General features: G+C 48.6%; 1 protein-coding gene across 3 annotated transcripts in view; it reads left to right on the top strand.

Moving 5' to 3' along the window:
* IL12RB2 (interleukin 12 receptor subunit beta 2) overlaps positions 1-19,161 on the top strand; it is a 462,597-nt gene that overhangs the window by 13,408 nt on the left and 430,028 nt on the right. For 2 of the 3 annotated variants that reach the window (XM_085602320.1, XM_085602322.1), the window contains exon 2: positions 16,536-16,655. In XM_085602320.1, coding sequence (XP_085458446.1) covers positions 16,580-16,655 — 76 coding nt within the window. In that variant the 5' untranslated portion in view covers positions 16,536-16,579. Of the gene's footprint in view, positions 1-11,136; positions 11,232-16,535; positions 16,656-19,161 lie in introns of all 3 variants that reach the window. The other variant, XM_085602321.1, reaches the window with a different exon arrangement.

Raw genomic sequence — 19,161 nt, 5'->3', positions numbered from 1 at the left:
GTCGTCCTCTTGTTAGCAGCTGCACGGCAGGTCTTCTTTCTTCTTGTTCTTCTTCTTGTTTCGGATTCGGGATCTGAGGAAGGAAGGTTCAGGGTGCCCCTAAATACTACATTTAGGGTCGTTACAGGTAGGTACAGGTCAGGGACCAATGGGTCCCTTCCCTGGGGTGGGTACGCCCCCTATCCTGCCACTCTCCAGTGGGAGGGGGGCAGGAGCCTAGTCCTGTATGGGTAGGGCTCCCCATCCTCAAGATGGCGAGAGCCCGGAGTTCTGCTTCACCTTGCCTCCCCCACCTGAGGGGTGGGGTTGGCAGAGGCTGGCACACCCCCTTTCCTCACTTGGGTTTTCCCACCGATCTTCCCACCAGAGTGGGGGTGAGAACCGGTGGGGCCAGTTGCTGAGTACAGCAAGTGGCCTGGAGAAGCTCACAAAGGCAGCATGCCTTTGAAGCTTCCCCTGCCCATCCTGGGGGAGGAGGCCAAGCACCTCACCCCAGGATGTGCATTGTTGCAGGCCTAAGAGATGGCTCTCTACCCAGGGGTCCAGCAACATGTCTACTGGGTTGCAGCCTAGGCAGCCTCTCAGCCAGGACGCTGGTTGTTGGTTAGTTTCAGGGGGCATCTCTAAGATGCCCTCTGTTGTGCATTTTACATTAAATCCCACACTGGCATTAGTGTGAGTTAAATGTGCTGAGAAGTTTGATACCAAACTTCCCAGTCTTCAGTGCAGCCATCTTGGTGCTGTGGAGTTCGTAATGTCGACCTCCCAGCACCATATACTTTTAATGGCAACACTGCACTTACAGGGCCCAGGAATGGATCTGGGCACTGTAGGGGTATACGGCCCGTGCACCTGTACCCTCACCACTGTCATAGGGCACCCAGCTAGAGGGGTGACTGATGTATGCCAGGGCAGTGGTTTGTGGGCGTGGCACACAGGGATTTGTGCCACGTCATCTCTTTGTTTTGTTCTGCACCCAGACACTCAGCCTGCAAAGGCAGTGTGTGTGTGCCAGGGAACAGGGCCTCTAAGGGAGGCACAATTGGTGCTGCAGCCCTTAGGAGCCTTCTCTGGTCACAGTGCCCTGGGTACATGGGGTACCATTTACCAGGGACCTACCTGTGACCAGAGCTGTCAATTGGGTTTTGTTTTGGGGAAAGAACACAGGCCCTGGGGTCCTGATTGGCAGGGCCCCAGAGCACATCAAGTCAAAGAGCATCAGTAGTCTGGCAATTAAGGAAAAAAAGGGGGGGTTTACTGCAACAGAAATCCACTTTCTCACACAAGCCCCCCCAGGCCAAAGGCCAGGAGACTCAACCAAAGCTGGGCGAGTCTTCCTAGTCTTTCAGGCGAGGAAGAGTAGGGGAAGTGGTTTGAAAGTTGCAGGGCCTACCCTGCCTTACATCCTTACGTCCAGGTCAGTCCCTTTTTTGAGCTGGCCTACCTCAACAGTTTCAGGGCCTAATCCCCAATGCTTCTCTCCTCGCTCTTTAGTGTCCTCACCCCATCTTTTTAGTTTGGGTTCAGAGGTGCACACCTCTGCAAATTCTAACTTAGCTGGGGCAATGCCCAGCTTACCCACAGAAGTTACCCACAACTTGAGCAACCCCACCATGACCAGTAGGGTCAGGGGGCACCCTTTTAGCTCTTCCCTGATAGGTGAAGTAGCTAACTCACAGGCTTCCTTGGGTTGGGGAGGCCTGTCTGCTGTTTTAGGGAGGGGGGTCACCACACTTGGTAGTGAACACCCTTCTTCCACCCTTTGTTCTACCAGCTGAGGAGCCACCAACTCAGACGGGACAGTTGCCTGAATAGTCAGGTCTTTTTTGTTGGCTAGGGGGTACTTTACCAGTGCCAATCGTGGGGTTCTCCCTTACTCGAATAGAATCTCCCTGGCCCCCTGGAACTGTGGCTAACAGTTGCCCACCTTTCCTACACTGCCTCCTCTTTTTCTTGTGGGGCTTGGCTGCACTAACTGTAGCTTCAGCCCCCCCCCCCCCAGGTTTCTTGGGTGAGGTCTGGTACTGGCCCAGTACCTTTCTTTGGCTCAGACCAACCCCTGGGTGGTCATTCCCAAGAAGACAATCAAGGGGGAGGTCCCCACTGACTACCACCTTTCTCCATCTAAGGCACCCAGCTACTTCTAGGGGCACTACAGCCACAGACCTAACAGTGACTCCCCCTGGGACAGTCCTTACTCTTCTGGTTTCCCCTGGGATATACTGGTTGGAGAGAACCAACCTGGCATGCACCACAGTGTGACTGGCACAGGTGTCTCTCAGGGCAGTGGCTGGAATCCCATTCACCAGTAGGTGGTGGAAGTGTCTACTCCCCTCTGGAATTTCCAGCTTACTTTTTGGGCCCATACTCCAGTTGAAGGCCAGGAGGACCTCCTTTTCTGAGGAACCTTCCTCCAATGCTACACTGGCAACCCCTGGAACCACAGTAGTAACCCCTGGAGCTGCACTAGGGGCATTGTTTTTAGGACAGCTAGGGTCCTTAGTGTGGCGTCCTGCCTTTTGGCAGTTGTGACACCGGACTCTGTTGGGGTCCCAATTCTTGCCTTGGTACCCTGGCTTAGGTTGTGAGGTGTCTTTGGGCCTACCCTCCTGGACAGGTTTTTGGGGGGCTACCTGGGAATCCTTACTCTTTTCTTCAAGGGGTTCACTATCTTTCTTCTGGGGAGGCTTTGTGACCCCTTTATTTTGGTCACCCCCAGTGGACGTACTACTTACCCTTGTTTTGACCCTGTGGTCTGCCTTCTTTCCCAACTCTTGGAGAGAAAGTGGACCTCGGTCTACCAGATACTGATGCAACTTTTCATCAATGCAGTTCTTAATATGTGTTCCTTCATAAACAGGTTGTAAATTCCATCAATGTCATGCACATTGTTTCCAGTTAACCAGCCACCCAGTGGCTTTACTGAGTAGTCTACAAAATCAATCCAGGACTGGTTCTGGGTCTTGTGAGCCCCCCTGAATCTAATTCTATACTCCTCAGTGGTGAGTCCAAATCCCTCAATCAGAGTTCTCTTCATGAGGTCATAAGACCCAGCATTTAACCCAGAGCGGGTCAGTAGTCTGTCTCTGCAGTTACCAGAGAATAGTTCCCAAAGGAGTGACCCCCAGAAAGTCTTCTTCACCCTCCTGGCTTCACAAGCCCTCTCAAAGGCTGTAAACCACTTGGTGATATCATCACCCTCCTCATATTTGGGGACAATCCCTTTGGGGATTTTAGGATCATAAGATTGCTTTGTGTCCTTATTATTTGTATTGCTGCCACCATTGATGGGTGCTAAACCCATCTCCTTTCTTTCTTTTGATAGAGCCAGGAGTCTGGACTCTAGATCCAATCTATTGGCCAGCTTTGCTAAAAAGCTGTCCTCCTCATTGGGGCTATTCCCAATGTCCTCATTGAAGCCTAAGCCACCTGTCTGGCCTCTAGGTCTCCAGAGGTTGATGCTTGGAGTCAAGGGTATGGGGGCCCTTTCCTCCCTAGGGATGACTGGAGGGGGGTCACTATCCCCCTCATCCTCCTCCCTTTCCCCCTCTGACTGGTCATCGCCATGTTCAGAGGAGTGGTCCTTAGCATACTCAGCCAGGTGCTCCTGGAGCCCTTGTTTGGTTGGATGGAGGCCCATTGGTATACTTTTTAGTTTGCATAAGGACCTCAATTCCTTGAAAGACAAGTGTAAGTAAGGTGTGAGGTCGAGCTCCTCAACCAGGTCCTCCATGGTATTACCTTCACTAGTAGTTGAGTTCTTTTGAGATATTCTAAACAGACAGTTCTAACCCTCTACCCTTGACTACAGTGACTTTAATTTCTCTAAAATTCTAAGGGGACTTCAGCAAGGCCCTGACAAGACTTTTAGTATTTTGGAAAGTCCAATTTAGAAAAATCTGAATTAATTCTAAAGGCAATTCAAGAGTTCTGTAGTGTGATCAGATGGTAACCAAGTAGTCCAACAAATGCAAGTTTGTATCCCACCGCTGATCCACCAATGTTAGAAAGTGGCTCTGTTATACTGCACCAAGGTAAGGTACAGTGTGTACAGAGTCCAACAGTCCCCAGAGGTTTGGCTGAGGTTAAAGTTAGATATACACTTACTCTCTAAAGTGGTAGCTTGGTCCCTGGTTGTGAGGCTGCAGGCATAGTCAGGAGCGTCGAGGAGGGTCCTTGGGTGCTAAATTCTTGGTCACAGTCGCCGGGGGGACGTCCTCGTGGTCTTTGTTCAGTGTTCAGTGTGTGCTGGATTCGCGGTTCCTGGCTGGCACCAGGGGTTGCTGCTGTTTGAGCAGAACCACTGCTCGTGGGAGTCCCAGTCTATGGATGAGCAAGGCAGTCAGGTCCTCCGTGGTTTTCGAGGCTGCTGACCACAGGAGACGCCGGGATTTAGCAGGAGCAGGTTCGAGGGTTAACAGGCCTGTAGGGCTGGGGCCAAGTCAGTTGGTATCGTCCTCTTGTTAGCAGCTGCACAGCAGGTCTTCTTTCTTCTTGTTCTACTTCTTGTTTCGGAATCGGATCTGAGGAAGGAGGGTTCAGGGTGCCCCGAAATACTAAATTTAGGAGCGTTACAGGTAGGTTCAGGTCAGGGACCAATGGGTCCCTTCCCTGGGGTGGGTGCACCCCCTAGCCTGCCACTCTCCAGTGGGAGAGGGGCAGGAGCCTAGTCCTGATTGGGTAGGGATCCCCATCCTCAAGATGGCGAGAGCCCGGAGTTCTGCTTCACCTCGCCTCCCCACCAGAGGGGTGGGGTTGGCAGAGGCTGGCACACGCCCTTTCCTCACTTGGGTTTTCCCGCCGATCCTCCCGCCAGAGTGGGGGTCAGAACCGGTGCGGCCTGTTGCTGAGTACAGCAAGTGGCCTGGAGAAGCTCACGAAGGCGGCATGCCTTTGAAGCTTCCCCTGCCCATCCTTGGTGAGGAGGCCTAGCACCGGGATGTGCATTGTTACAGGCCCACGAGAGCGGATGGCTCTCTACCCAGGGGTCCAGCAACATGTCTGCTGGGTGGCAGCCTAGGCAGCCTCTCAGCCAGGACGCTGGTTGTTGGTTAGTTTCAGGGGGCATCTCTAAGATACCCTCTGTCGTGCATTTTACATTAAATCCCACACTGTGGGTTTAATGTGCTGAGAAGTTTGATACCAAACTTACCAGTCTTCAGTGCAGCCATCATGGTGCTGTGGAGTTCATAATGTCGACCTCCCAGCACCATGTACTTTTAATGGCAACACTGCACTTACAGGGCCCAGGAATGAACCTGGGACCTGCAGGGGTACAGGGCTCATGCACCTGTACCCTCACCACTGGCATAGGGCACCCAGCTAGAGGGGTGACTGATGTATGCCAGGGCAGTGGTTTCTGGGCATGGCACACAGGGATGTGTGCCATGTCGTCTCTTTGTTTTGTTATGCACCCAGACACTCAGCCTGCAAAGGCAGTGTGTGTGTGCCAGGGTATAGGGCCTCTAAGGGTGGCACAATTGGTGCTGCAGCCCTTAGGAGACTTCTCTGGTCACAGTACCATTTACCAGGGACCTACCCGTGAGCAGAGCTGTCAATTGGGTTTTGTTTTGGGGAAAGAACACAGGCCCTGGGGTCCCTAATGCCAGGGCCCCAGAGCACATCAAGTCAAAGAGCATCAATAGTCTGGCAACTAAGAAAAAAAGGGGGGGGGGTTACTGCAACAGAAACCCACTTCCTCACAATAAGGGTAATTGGTTGCAGGCCCACTTGATTGCCAGTGCTTCTCTCTCAATCTGGGAGTAGCGAGCCTCCGTTGGCGTGGGGGCTTTTCTTTCAAATGCCAATGGAGCCCAATTTCTGGCTCTTTTTCTTGGGTCAGGAGCGCTCCAAGCCCTATGGGACTGGCATCCACCAGGAGTTCGGTCATCCGAGTCGTGTCAAAATACGCCATGGTTGTTTTTCCCAGAAGTGCCGTCTTAATGTTCTGGAACGCTTGTTGCTCCTCTTGGCCCCACCTCCAGTTGGCATCCTTCTTCGTCAGAGGTCTCGGGGGTTCAGCCAGCGTGGCCAGGTTGGGTATGAATGGCCTGCAGTAGGTGGCCATTCCAAGAAAGCTACTGGTTTCCGATGCTGTCTTGGGGGCAGGTGCTTGTTGGATAGCTTGTGACTTGCGAGTGTCCACCTTGACCGCATCTTCGTTGAATACGTATCCAAAGAATTCTATGGACTTTTGGAAAAATAAGCATTTTTCTCGATGGAGGGTGACCCTGTGGTCGGCAAGGCGTTGGAGAGTTGCTTTGAGGTGGCGATGGTGTTCCTCAAGGGTGGTAGAATGTATTAAGATGTTGTTACTAACATTGAGCACCCCCTGGAGACCTGACAACAGTTCACGGACCATGTTCTGAAATATCTCCGCTGCTGAGGGGATTCCGAAATTTAGCATCTTGTACCGGCGCAGGCCGATGTGGGTTGAGAAGGTTGTTATATATCTACTCTCTTCTGCCAGTCTCAACTGATGGTATCCCGCATTGAGGTCCAGCTTGGAGAACCACCGGGACCCGTTTAAATCAGCCAGTATGTCGTCGACTGTCGGTATTAAGTGTCTCTCTCATTTGATTGCTTGGTTAGGCAAGCTCATGTCAATGCATAGCCGGATCTTCCCTGGCTGTTTGGGCTTCTCCGCTATCACCATGGGCGAGACCCACAGGGTTGGGCCGGTAACTTTTTCTATGCCTCCCTGGTGTTAGAGGTCTAGAAGCTCCTGTTCAACGAGAAGTCTGAGATGAAATGGTATTCGTCGATGTCGCAGCACCACAGGTTTGACCGCTTTGTCGATATGTAGCTTTATCAGGGGTTTCTTTACTCATCCTAATACTCTGAACAGTTTTGGAAACATGCCTATGACATCTTCAGTTTGTAGGGTCTTGACTGCATTGGCGAAAGTGATTAGGCCAAATTCTTCCGCTGTGTGACTCCCTACTAGGATGTTGGCTTCCCTGTCAACCACATGAAACGCTGTGGTGATCTCATGGTTCTCCGATTTCACTGGCACCACCATCTTGCCCTTGAGGGGTAGAGGCGTTGGACTGCCATAGGTAAGTATTCTCACATCTGATGGAACTACCATGGGTCTTGGGTTAAGGCGCTTGTATTGTTGACACCCCATCACATTAACGGATGCGCCAGTGTCAATCAGGGCTGTGACGGGGGATCCGGCGATCTTGATGGCGCAGGTAGGTTGGGGACGCTTCTTCCGCTTGAGGTCGCTAGCCAAGGATATGAGGTAGCAGTCGCCCTCTTCATCGGTGGAGGAGTCTTCTAGATATTGCCGTGGTGGCACAGCCGTTCTGGACGTCTTTGGGCCTTCCTGGTCATCTAAAGACAGATGTTTCACTGAGCTGGAAGGCCGTCTCCTCCCCCCGGGTGCCTCGATTCCGTGGCCCTCCTCTGCACACTACTGCAAAATGATTGGGGGTGCCGCATTTAGAGCACATCCGTTCTTGCACAGGGCATTCTTCCTGGCGGTGTTCTTCCCCTCCACAGTATCTGCAACGCGCCTTCTGCATATTCCTGCTCGGCCATCTCCCTCGAGCCCCTCGGGTCGGTGCGCGCACAGCATCCGCTCTTTCGCTTTTGATAGCTACAGGTTTTTTGCCTTGCTGTGTTATGGCGAGGTCCATCATAGTTACCCTTGCATCCGATAGGTCGTGTGAGCGCGCCAGTATGAGTATATCTTCGAGGGTGATGCCAGGCTGATGCAGGATAAGGGTCCGGAGACTCTTGTTTTGACACCCCTGTATTAGCTGTGCCCTTACCTCTTTATTTTGATCATCGCCCTTACATGTGCTGGCCAGTTCCCTGAGTCGCGAATAAAATGAATCCATCAATACGCCTTCTCTCTGCCGTGCTTGGCGTAACTTGACTTGTTCATAATCAGGGTTGAGTTGAGGATTGAAGTGGGCGTTTAGAGCAGTCACCGCCGCATTGTAATCGTTGGGTGCACCGGTGTTAGGTGGGTGAGAAAATAGCTTGTATATCTCCTCTCCCGCAAAGTGTAGTAGCAGCGACCGTTTCACTGCCCCATCCGTTTCACACGTTGCCATGAAAGAATTGTCCAACTTGCTGATCCAGACGGCACACCGAGGGGAAGCGGTGGACGGGTCAATAAGTTCACTGGACAGGGGCAGGGCATTTATTCTGTGAATGTTGCGCCATCTGTTGGGCGACTGGTGGTCCCCCTTGCGGGGTGGGTGGTTGCGGTGGTGGAGCTGCTTGACCAGCTTGGTTATCCATCCTGGTGTGTGCTTTTGGCGAGTATTGCTGCTCTGGTGCTTACTTAGTTGGCGAGGTGTGGCACCCTGGGTGTGATTGCTTTGAGCAGTGCTTGCTTGTTCAGCTACCTTTCTTGTACTCGTCGTGTGAGATGAACTAGTATGTGCCCAGTTCCTATCTTACTTGCTGCCCTTGGGTGGCCGCTACGCAGCAGAACAGTTTCCAGAGTGCAGGGAGACCCCTTGGCGCGCCACTGCGCGACCCCCTTCAGGATGGCAGGAGCAGCACAGCAGAAGTGAGACGCTGCTGACGGCTAGGACTGGGCCTCATAGGAGGCAGCAGGGTGTAGTTCCTAGTGCACACGGAGGGTCTCTTGAGTGCGCCACTGCGCGACCCCTTTCAGGATGGCAGGAACGGCACAGCGGGAGCAAGACGCTGCTCACGGTTAGGACTGAGCTACGTAGGAGGCAGCATGGTGCAGCAGGATGCCTCTCCGCATGAGCGCACCTCGTGGCTTGACGCGGGCTTCTACCGGCACCGCACCGGGACCACCAGCATCGCAGGAGGGCACGCGTGGAGATGCGGCACACAGGTAGGCATGTCGGGCAGTTCTGTACCTCAGGAGTCAGTAGTAGCAGGAGCGACGATCAAGCAGGCATGCCGTAGAAGGAGCACTCGCCTTCCGATCAGCTGCCGGATCCTCCGTGGCACGTAGCACAGGCTGGAGAGCGCTCTACCGGGCCGACGGGCCGGGAGCAGGGGTCAGACTGCAGTGATGATGCAGGCACAGGGTGGAACACCCACCCTCGTCTCCAGTGTTGTGTTATTCACGTAGGCAGGCGTTGCAGCACCTCGTGGTGGGCCCTAATTTGCAGCGCAGAGATCAATGCACACAAACACTAGTATCTCTCTGTGGGCCGGAAGTCCCGACCGACCTCCGCCCGTTTATTTATGCTCTCTGGCCACACCTGGCCATAGAGTGCTACATTGTGTGTTGGGCCTTTCAAAGGGTAACAGGGAGGATCCATTTGGCAGCATCTAGACCGCTACACCAGGCACGCGCTGCACTACCAGTCTTTTGTTGTGTAAAGACAGTGCGCCCTGCCTACACAACGCCCTGGTTGGAGGCAGTCCCCTTCCATTTTGGGTCCGTGTACGCTGAGGAGGAGGACTCATCGGTTCTGCTCTGGATGGGGCAGTTTTTGAAAAAGGAGTGTCATGGCCCAAATGACACTTTAGAGGAAAGATCCTTAGCCAATATCTTATTTCTGAGAAGACTGCGTGGTTTTCATTAGAGGAAAGTAACTCAGCAAGCAAGAGTTTAACCCTTTGCGAGCTCCTCTGGCATTTAAGAATGGCAAGTTCTTCAGTTGTGGTTGCACCCGCGTTTTTGGCACAGCAGGGTCAACCTTCCATTCAATGGGAGGAGTGGATAGGCCTGTTTGATAATTAAAGTATTGTACTGGATGGGTTGGAATTCACGCCTGAATGGAAGAAAGCGCCGTAATTAGGCACCATCGGCAAGGAGGCTCATCATATTTTTTAATATTTACCCCAGATGCTGGGTAGTGACAATCAGCCTGTCGAGGATGTATTCAAGGAGGCTAAACTACGTCTGGAGAAAAGTTTTGCCAAGGAGGAAAATACTTTAATGCAACGATTCAAGTTTTATACCAGACCTCAAAAACCTGGCGAATCACTGAATGATTTTGTATCAGGCTTATGTGGACTTTCAATAAAATGTAATTTCTGCCAAATGACCGACGAGTTGAACAGGGACCAACTTATTGTCCAGTACCATAGTAAAAGAACACAAGAGCATCAGTGGGCAGCAAAAAATCCTTCTTTGTAGAATGCCATCTCAATTGCCAACTCCATTGCTAAGGTCGTTGAAGAATCGGAGCGATGTATGAAAGAGATGAATAGAAAGGAGGCTGTAAAGGGGAAGTTGCAGAAGAAATAAAAGCAACTAAAGCAACAACCAGCAAGTACAATACTAAAGCAGAGAGGGGGGGCAAAGCAAGGGTTGCTCCAGGTGCGGGAGGGCTTATCATAACAATGACTCCAAGTGGTGTTTTGCTTCAAACAAGGAGTGCAGAAGATGTGGGCTTAGAGGTCCTTATGCCTGGGTTTGTAAGGAGTCTGACAAATCCCATGTGGTAGTTCCGATGACTTCAGTTGGGAAGATAAGAATGAGGATCGCACATTGATGGTTCTTCCTGGCTTGGGAGAAAATGTCATAAGGATTCGACTGAAGGCATCATTCCAGATTCTGGGAAGATGGATGGAAATGATGGTTGACTCCGGCTCTTTATACATGATGGTAGCAAAGATGATGTGGAGAAAGAAGTGGCCACATATTACTCTCCTCCTCAAAGCAAAGATATTAATCCTAGAGGTTACCAGGGAAAAAAGATAGAAGTGTTGAGATATTTTTCTTCTCCCATTGAGTTAAAATTACTACAGGCCGTGGGAAAAGTCTACATGGCTGAAGATGGGCCACCTATTTTGAGGTGGGGGCATCAGTTTGACTTGCATATTATTGATCCTTATTCCCCTGGGCAGGTATTGTTGGTGACGGATATTACCAATGATGAGGTGCTGGTTGAAATGAAAGATGTGTTTAGTGAGAATCTGTGAGAAATTAAGGGCACACCCATAGAATTGTGTTGGAAAAGGGTTCCATTATTGTTAAACACAAATTAAGGAGAGCTCCAGTAGTGGTGAGGGGCAAGGTAAAAGACATGTTAGATAATATGCTGAGAGATAGGGTTATAGAGTTTGTTGAAACGTCTGAGTGGGTCTTCCCAGTAGTTATTGTCAAAAAGAGCGATAAAAGGCAATATAAATAAGCATGTTTTATAAATGCACTACACTTAATAAGAACATTTCTTATACCAGTATGAAGAAAAGGCAGTAGAAGCTAAGATATCAGTGTAAGCAGAAGAGCAACGAGAATAATATCTGATCACATCTGGGAACCAGTGAAAGTAAAGGTGATTTTTTTTAATTTTTATTGATTGATAATTTCTGATGTCAGCATTTGAGTTTATCATGGTATCAAGGTGCCTAAACCATCACAATTTGAATGCAGAGATTACTTCATGTAATTAGCGTTATGTTATAGCAAAGCTGTTCTAACTGCTGGGCTTGGTGGTTAGTAATAACAAGTAAAAGGAAGTGAAGCCCGTGCATCAATGGCGTCGATGTCCTGCAAGCAGCAGTATCACATCATAAATACACTTCTAATTATTAATTCTCACTGAAGGCGAAAGCACAGCTCTCTGCAAGATTGACAAATACCGCTAAGCACTGACAAAGTCAATAGCTTGACTTTGTTATCAGTGATATAAGTGCTTCTTTATTGAATGGTGAATTTGTTTTGAGTGAATGAGTAAATAAGAACATTTGCCAATGACTGCATGAACTGATGAGTGTGTGGGCGAATGGTTGAGTTAGTGCATGAAGGACTGAAACAATGAGGGAGTGCATAGATGGATGAATGTGTGTATGAGGTCATACAAGGATGAGTGACTGATGAATAAGTGCACGAGTGGATAGGGCAAAGGGTAGAAAATGAGATGGACAGTAACCTTGGCCTCGGATGAAGAACAAGAAACCCTAGAAATGATTCACCATTTGCTGGTACATTCTGCAAGCATAACAAGCACAGACACCTAAAACCTAGCCTGAAACAAGTCCCACCATACAACAAACGCAGGGTCCGGCTGGACATTTATCTCAGCGAGTATTTCACTGGGAGCCACTGAAGACAGGTGTTTGGAGGTCCCGGGAGAACTCTGTCATTCTCTCCTGCTCCCTGAGGTTTATATACAACCGGCAGGCACGAGGGGGGTATTGAGATGGGGATAGTGGGGAGGGCGAGAGAGAGGGGGAGAGAGAGAGAGAGAGAGAGAGAGAGAGAGAGTTGCTTGGGCTGCTTTTGGTTCCGACCCAGTCCAGTCATGACAAATGAGACGGAATAAAAAGAGACAGACAAGAAAAGCAATGTATTCCCTGAAGCACATTAGAAAGCACACCGACTGGGATGAAACTCCTTTACATGCACTCTCAAGGTACAGGCCTGGGCTCCCGATGTCTTCGGCTCCGGGTTCAACATGTTATTCATGAACAGAAAAGAAAGCAACACACAAGGGTCACACCTTGCACTAATGAGCTGCACAGCAGAAAGCAAACAATTACATCATGGCAATCATTATTTCTTTTCTACATCCAAAATATAATATGTTCTCACGTGATGCTAAGGACATGTGCCACATTGGCATTAGCAGAGCAAGCTTCCTCCCCCAGAGGTATCACACAGGCATGTGTTCTAGGTACTAGAGATGACAGTAAAACCGTACTAAACCCAAATAGGTGCCCAAGGTAGCACCTCACCTGTTCACTGCTGAGAGCAGAGAGGTGATGCTGGAGCAGCAGAGATACAGTACAATATCCTACATACCCCTTTTCAGTTTAGCAAGTCTAGCCCAGTAGTAATGGGGCTCAAGTTCTACAATTTAACAGCTCACCAGTGAACCCTCTAAAGTTATGACAAGGACAGAGAATCAAAACGCACAAGATGATGGACGGAATGTTGCACATTGGCAAAACATTCACCCCCAGTCACAGATCTGGGTTTAATCCATCGTTATTTTGCTTACCACGCCACCCCAGTTCAGACATGGCCATATGCAAATCAGTCTTGACCCTGTGCCTCATGGGAACAGTCCAGTCCGAACTGCCAAGCCATGTCTTCCCTGGACCGGAATCAAGCATCCTAGGACCGTTTTCGGGGTTTCACCCCTCTTCAGCCAGGATAGCTTAACTCCAGTGGCGTAGTGAGCACGGGACCCACGTCTGGGCATACCCTTCCCACATAGGGCAAACAGCAAAATGCACAAGATGATGGACGGAATGTTGCACATTGGCAAAACATTCACCCCCAGTCACAGATCTGGGTTTAATCCATCGTTATTTTGCTCACCACGCCACCCCAGTTCAGACATGGCCATATGCAAATCAGTCTTGACCCTGTGCCTCATGGGAACAGTCCAGTCCGAACTTCCAAGCCATGTCTTCCCTGGACTGGAATCAAGCATCCTAGGACCGGTTTCGGGGTTTCACCCCTCTTCAGCCAGGATAGCTTAACTCCAGTGGCGTAGTGAGCACGGGACCCACGTCTGGGCATACCCTTCCCACATAGGGCGAACAGCAAAACGCACAAGATGATGGACGGAATGTTGCACATTGGCAAAACATTCACCCCCAGTCACAGATCTGGGTTTAATCCATCGTTATTTTGCTCACCACGCCACCCCAGTTCAGACATGACCATATGCAAATCAGTCTTGACCCTGTGCCTCATGGGAACAGTCCAGTCCGAACTGCCAAGCCATGTCTTCCCTGGACCGGAATCAAGCATCCTAGGACCGGTTTCTGGACTGAACTGTTACCATGAGGCACAGGGTCAAGACTGATTTGCATATGGCTGGGTTCAAACTGGAATGGCATGGTGAGCAAAAAAATGATGGATTTAGGCCCAGATCTCTGTACTGGGGTGAATGTATGACTTTGTTCTGCATTCTGTCCATCAACTGTTGATTTTGCATTTGTCACCCCGAGTGGGTCGGGTATGCTCAGACGTGAGTCCCGTGCTCTCCATGCCACTGGAATCAAGCTATCCTGGCTGAAGAGGGGTGAAACCCTGAAACCGGTCCTAGGATGCTTGGTTCCAGTCCAGGGAGGACCTGGCTTGGCAGTTCGGGCTGGACTGTTCCCATGAGGCACAGGGTCAAGACTGATTTGCATATGGCTGGGTTCAAACTGGAATGGCATGGTGAACAAAAAAATGATGGATTTACGCCCAGATCTCTGTACTGGGGTGAATGTATGACATTGTTCTGCATTCTGTCCATCAACTGTTGTTTTTGCATTTGTAACCCCGAGTGGGACGGGTATGCTCAGACGTGAGTCCCGTGCTCTCCATGCCACTGGAATCAAGCTATCCTGGCTGAAGAGGGGTGAAACCCCGAAACCGGTCCTAGGATGCTTGGTTCCAGTCCAGGGAGGACCTGGCTTGGCAGTTCGGGCAGGACTGTTCCCATGAGGCACAGGGTCAAGACTGATTTGCATATGGCTGGGTTCAAACTGGAATGGCATGGTGAGCAAATAAATTATGAATTTAGGCCCAGATCTCTGTACTAGTGTGAATGTATGACATTGTTCTGCATTCTGTCCATCAACTGTTGTTTTTGCATTTGTCACCCCGAGTGGGACGGGTATGCTCAGACGTGAGTCCCGTGCTCTCCATGCCACTGGAATCCAACTATCCTGGCTGAAGAGGGGTGAAACCCCGAAACCGGTCCTAGGATGCTTGGTTCCAGTCCAGGGAGGACCTGGCTTAGCAGTTCGGGCTGGACTGTTCCCATGAGGCACAGGGTCAAGACTGATTTGCATATGGCTGGGTTCAAACTGGAATGGCATGGTGAGCAAAAAATGATGGATTTAGGCCCAGATCTCTGTACTGGGGTGAATGTATGACATTGTTCTGCATTCTGTCCATCAACTGTTGTTTTTGCAAAGGACAGACAATCTACCATTATCCATTCATCACAGGAACTTATCCACTTCAAAGTGCAAGTCAAGCTTGTCCCATGCTGCGATTTAAAACAAACCGCAATAATGTGAAGGGAAAAATGTATATTTTTTTTTGCAGTTAAAAACAGATATGTAGTGGATCTACATAAATAAACTCCTCCCCCCCCATACTTTAGTATTTAGTATGCAGAGATCTCGGCCTCAATTGTAGAGAAGTATGAACTATAAAAGTCTATTAAAATATTAGTTGCACATTCATATTATATGTTTATGTTAATAGTAGAACAAAATGTATAAAAGCTATAGTGCTATTAATTTCATTTCGGAATAAATCCTTGGTTAATTGAAATATATTAAAGTGAAATAAAATTATGTTTCTGAAGTTTAACTTAAAAAATAAATTCCCCAACTGAAGAAAAAATACTGTGCATTTATTATTAAAGTGATGCATAAAATTAATAACAATGATGTTAGTTGGATTTATTTAACAATTATTGCTACATTAATTTGTGCATTCAAAATGCGGTACTAAATATTTTAAATAAATAATAACTATGTACTATTGTCATATATATTTTTAACATTAAATTATATTTATTTATATATTTAACTATTTTAAATAATTTCATTTAATTTAACAATATTTTAAATGGGGTTTTATTTTATTTCCCTACCTCCATTATTTTCAACGGGAGGGGCTTGCAGTACCAGTGGTTAACGATGTGTATTGCTGGACTTACTACTTGAATTTTGTGAATAAGCAAAAAGTAGTAAAAATTTAAATTACTCATAAATGTAGGTTACCTTTCCAAATCAGTCCCTAATGTTGCAAAAAAACTTTAGGGCATGTGCCAGTGGCATAACGAAAGTTAAGGGGGCCCCCCTGCAAGGTACAAGGAAGCCCCCCTGCTCCAGATTTAATCCGGAGCTCTAAGGCCTGTGTGCTGTGCTGAGGGGGCCCCCTGCACCTGGGGGGCCCCTGCACTGCGGGGGCTGCGGGGGCCTGTGTTAAGCCCCTGGCATGTGCAGTTAAATGCAGGGTTTGACCGCAACCACCCTGATGTGTCCTTTAATGTCTCCCAGATCGCTCAAGTAGGCAAACACAGACCTTCAGGAAGAGACGGATGCATATTGTCTCCTGGTGTTTGTGCAGCACACTATTGTACACAAAATGTCAGGTTCTTGATGGACAGTTCATATACGCCATTGGCAAACCATGAAAAACAAATAAAAGCCAATTACTGAAGTGGACTGATTGAAAGCCCATGCTTTCGCCGCACTTCTTATTCTGCTGCTTTTAGGAATTGATTACCAGAGGTCTTCTACACAGCATAAACTGTCCGTAACCAGATTTATAAGCCACAAACTTCATGCACAAAACTGTAATTGTTCGATATGTCATATGCTCAGAAACACAGGGTGGAGCTTATGTGGAATAGCCTATTCCCCATTTATGATAAAATTACTCATCAGGGTCAGGTTACCTCTTGTGCACAATGCAGACAGGTCTCTCAGCATTATGTATGGATTGTTCGGCTTGCATTCAGGAACACCAAACATTGCTTATGTTCGGGGATAACACCTTTAAAAGCTCAGAAACTTGCTTGGCAGCTCTTTTACTACAGGGCACCTTATTAAAGCTGAAATAACTTAATCAAGCATTGGCACAACAGTAAAATACAGTGTTTTTTCTTTGACAGGACAAAGACAGTAATTTCATGCTGGCTAATCAAATGTTTAACCCATGGATTGTGCTCCTAAAGTGCAATGGATTGCCTTTAACGTGATGACAATGTTGCTAATAACTGAAGCAGCAACAGGTAAGAATCACTGTCAACTATAAAAGGATCATTTCCTCAGCATTACATTACTAGTCTTAAAATTGGACACTCTCCCTTTATTTTTTGATCGATAATAAATTGCATTTAATCTTAAACATCTATAATATCTGGAACAATTATGCCAGTTTCTTAGGATTCAACTATCGCTTCTTTAATTCTTCTTTGTTATGGCTGGGTGATATGGGGTGGTACGACCTCTGAACGCCTAAAAGCTTCCATTTTCCTTGTTGCTCTTCTTGTTTCCTTCACTAGGGACTTGCATATGCCCGAAGCCTTTTCCTGTTTATTATGATAGTACTTGTCCCTGCATTTAACACTGAGCCAAATTTTGTATGACCAGAAAACAATTTATGGTTCTGGTTTCAAATTCAATGGTTTTGCATTTTTGTGTGCTTGTTTTCTTTTGTATATCTGTGTGTAACTGGAGCTTATTGAGGCGGACTAAGTGTAAGAAACTGGCTCTATATATACTGCACCAAAGTGAGGTACAGTGTGTATAGAGTCCAAGAGTCGCCAGAAGTTTGGCAGAGGTTAAAGTTAGATAGACCGTCACTCTCTAAAGTGGTAGCTTGGTCGAGCAGTAAGGCAGTGTCAGAGGACAGTGTAAAGCATTTGATGTACACACTCAGTCAGTAAATGGTCTCACACACTCAGGAACTGAACTCTGGGCCAGTTGTTTTGTATAAAAATATATACTGTTGTTTTATTTCTAGAACCAAGCAAGCCTGGTACAGGTACGCATATAAATACTTTGCAGTAGTAATTGACTTGTTTGAACACAGTTCAGAATTGCAGTATAACTGGTACTGGTATTGATTACAGGTTTTAAAAAGCAGTTTGCAACACATTGCAGGTATAGTACATTCAATTGAATGGGCTTTTTAAGTATAATGCAGTTAATTACTTTTCAGATTACTTTTCTAACCACAGGACTGGATCCTAGATTCAGCCCTGGGACATTTCCTGAAAACAGGTGAGTAAATGCGTTTTGGTTAAAGGTATGATTTGTTATAGGAATATTATTGTATTTCAAAAGTTGACACAAACTTTTTCACATAGAATCACCAATGTAATCCTATGGGAGGAAATTCACTTAGCAGTTAAGTTAGGTTATCGTTACTTTTTCTTACTCAGTGCTGGATCCTGGATTCAACACTGGGACATTTCCTGAAAACAGTTGAGAAAATGCGTTTTGGTTAATCGGCTGATTTTTAAGGAATATTTGCAGTTTTCAAAAGTTGACACAAAAACTATTTTGAGAGAAAAAAGTGTAAATGTTATCCTATGAGGAAAAATTAGTTATCGGTTTCAAGGTAAGTAATCGGTCTTTTGAGTTAGGGTTCTGGGGTTAGACTCAGGGGTCTCCCAGGGTCAGTGATGCACTGTTGTTGCACCCCCAGTGGCGCTAGGGCGTCCGGGTGCAGAGTGTTGAAGCCCAATGTTATCCTAAGGAGGATAGGAGGGCTCTGGTTGGTGGCTGCTGGCAAGCAGGGCACAAGGTTGTGGGAGCAAAACTCCTAGGGTTAAGCTCAGGGCAAGTTGGGTACCAAGTTAGCACCGAAGGGGCACCCTCAGCGGCGCTAGAGCAGCCGGGTGCAGGGTGCAGTTTTGAGGTCAGGTGCCCTGTTGAATTCAACAGAGATTCTCCGGGACAAAGAAACACTGCAGGCTCGGGGACGAAGATCTTCCAGGAGTGACCACCACTTCGAGGGGTAAGTTGGGATGTAGAGGGATGGTTAGGCACCACAGGATTGGACACACAAGGCCATGGGGGCATCGGGCGCAGGGGTGCCTTTAGACGTCGGATTTTCTTACCCGCTCTGGTTGCAGTAGGGGGGGCTCTCCTGGATTGAGGCTGCAGTCGTCGTCTGGAGGCTTGAGGCAGGTCAGGGGTTGCCGGATCTCGGGTCAGGATCGCCAGGGGGACCTCCTCGTGGTGTTTGTTCACTTAAACACAAGCTGGGCTTGCCGAGTGCAGAGTGTGCTGGATTTGCGGTTTCTGGCTGGCACCAGAAGCTGCAGTTCAAACACGTCCGGTGTTCACGGGAGCAGCAGCTTGGAAAGTGAATGCAGGCAGGTCCTCTGGGGCTTTTGAGGTTGCTGGCCGCTAGACACACCGGGGTTTTGCAGGAGCAGGTTCGAGGGTAGACAGGCCTGTAGGGCTGGGGCCAAGTCAGTGGGCGTCGTCCTCTTGTTAGCTCTGCACTGCTTCTCCTCCTTCTTCTTTTCTTGTCGTTGCTGGATCTGAGGAAGGAAGGTTCAGGGTGCCCCTAAATACTAAATTTAGGGGCGTTACAGGTAGGTAAAGGGCAGGGACCAATGGGTCCCTTCCATTCTGCCACTCTCCAGTGGGAGGGGGGCAGGAGCCTGTTCTTGGTTGGCTGGGTCCCCCCATCCTCAAGATGGCGGGGACTTGAGGTTGTGCTTCACCTCGCCTTCCACACCTTAGGGGTGGAGTTGGCAGAGGTGGGCACACCTCTCTTCC

The sequence above is a fragment of the Triturus cristatus genome, chromosome 4_2 (genome assembly GCF_964204655.1).
Source record: "Triturus cristatus chromosome 4_2, aTriCri1.1, whole genome shotgun sequence".
Classification (NCBI taxonomy): domain Eukaryota; kingdom Metazoa; phylum Chordata; class Amphibia; order Caudata; family Salamandridae; genus Triturus; species Triturus cristatus.
This window is presented reverse-complemented; position numbering and strand designations above follow the sequence as displayed.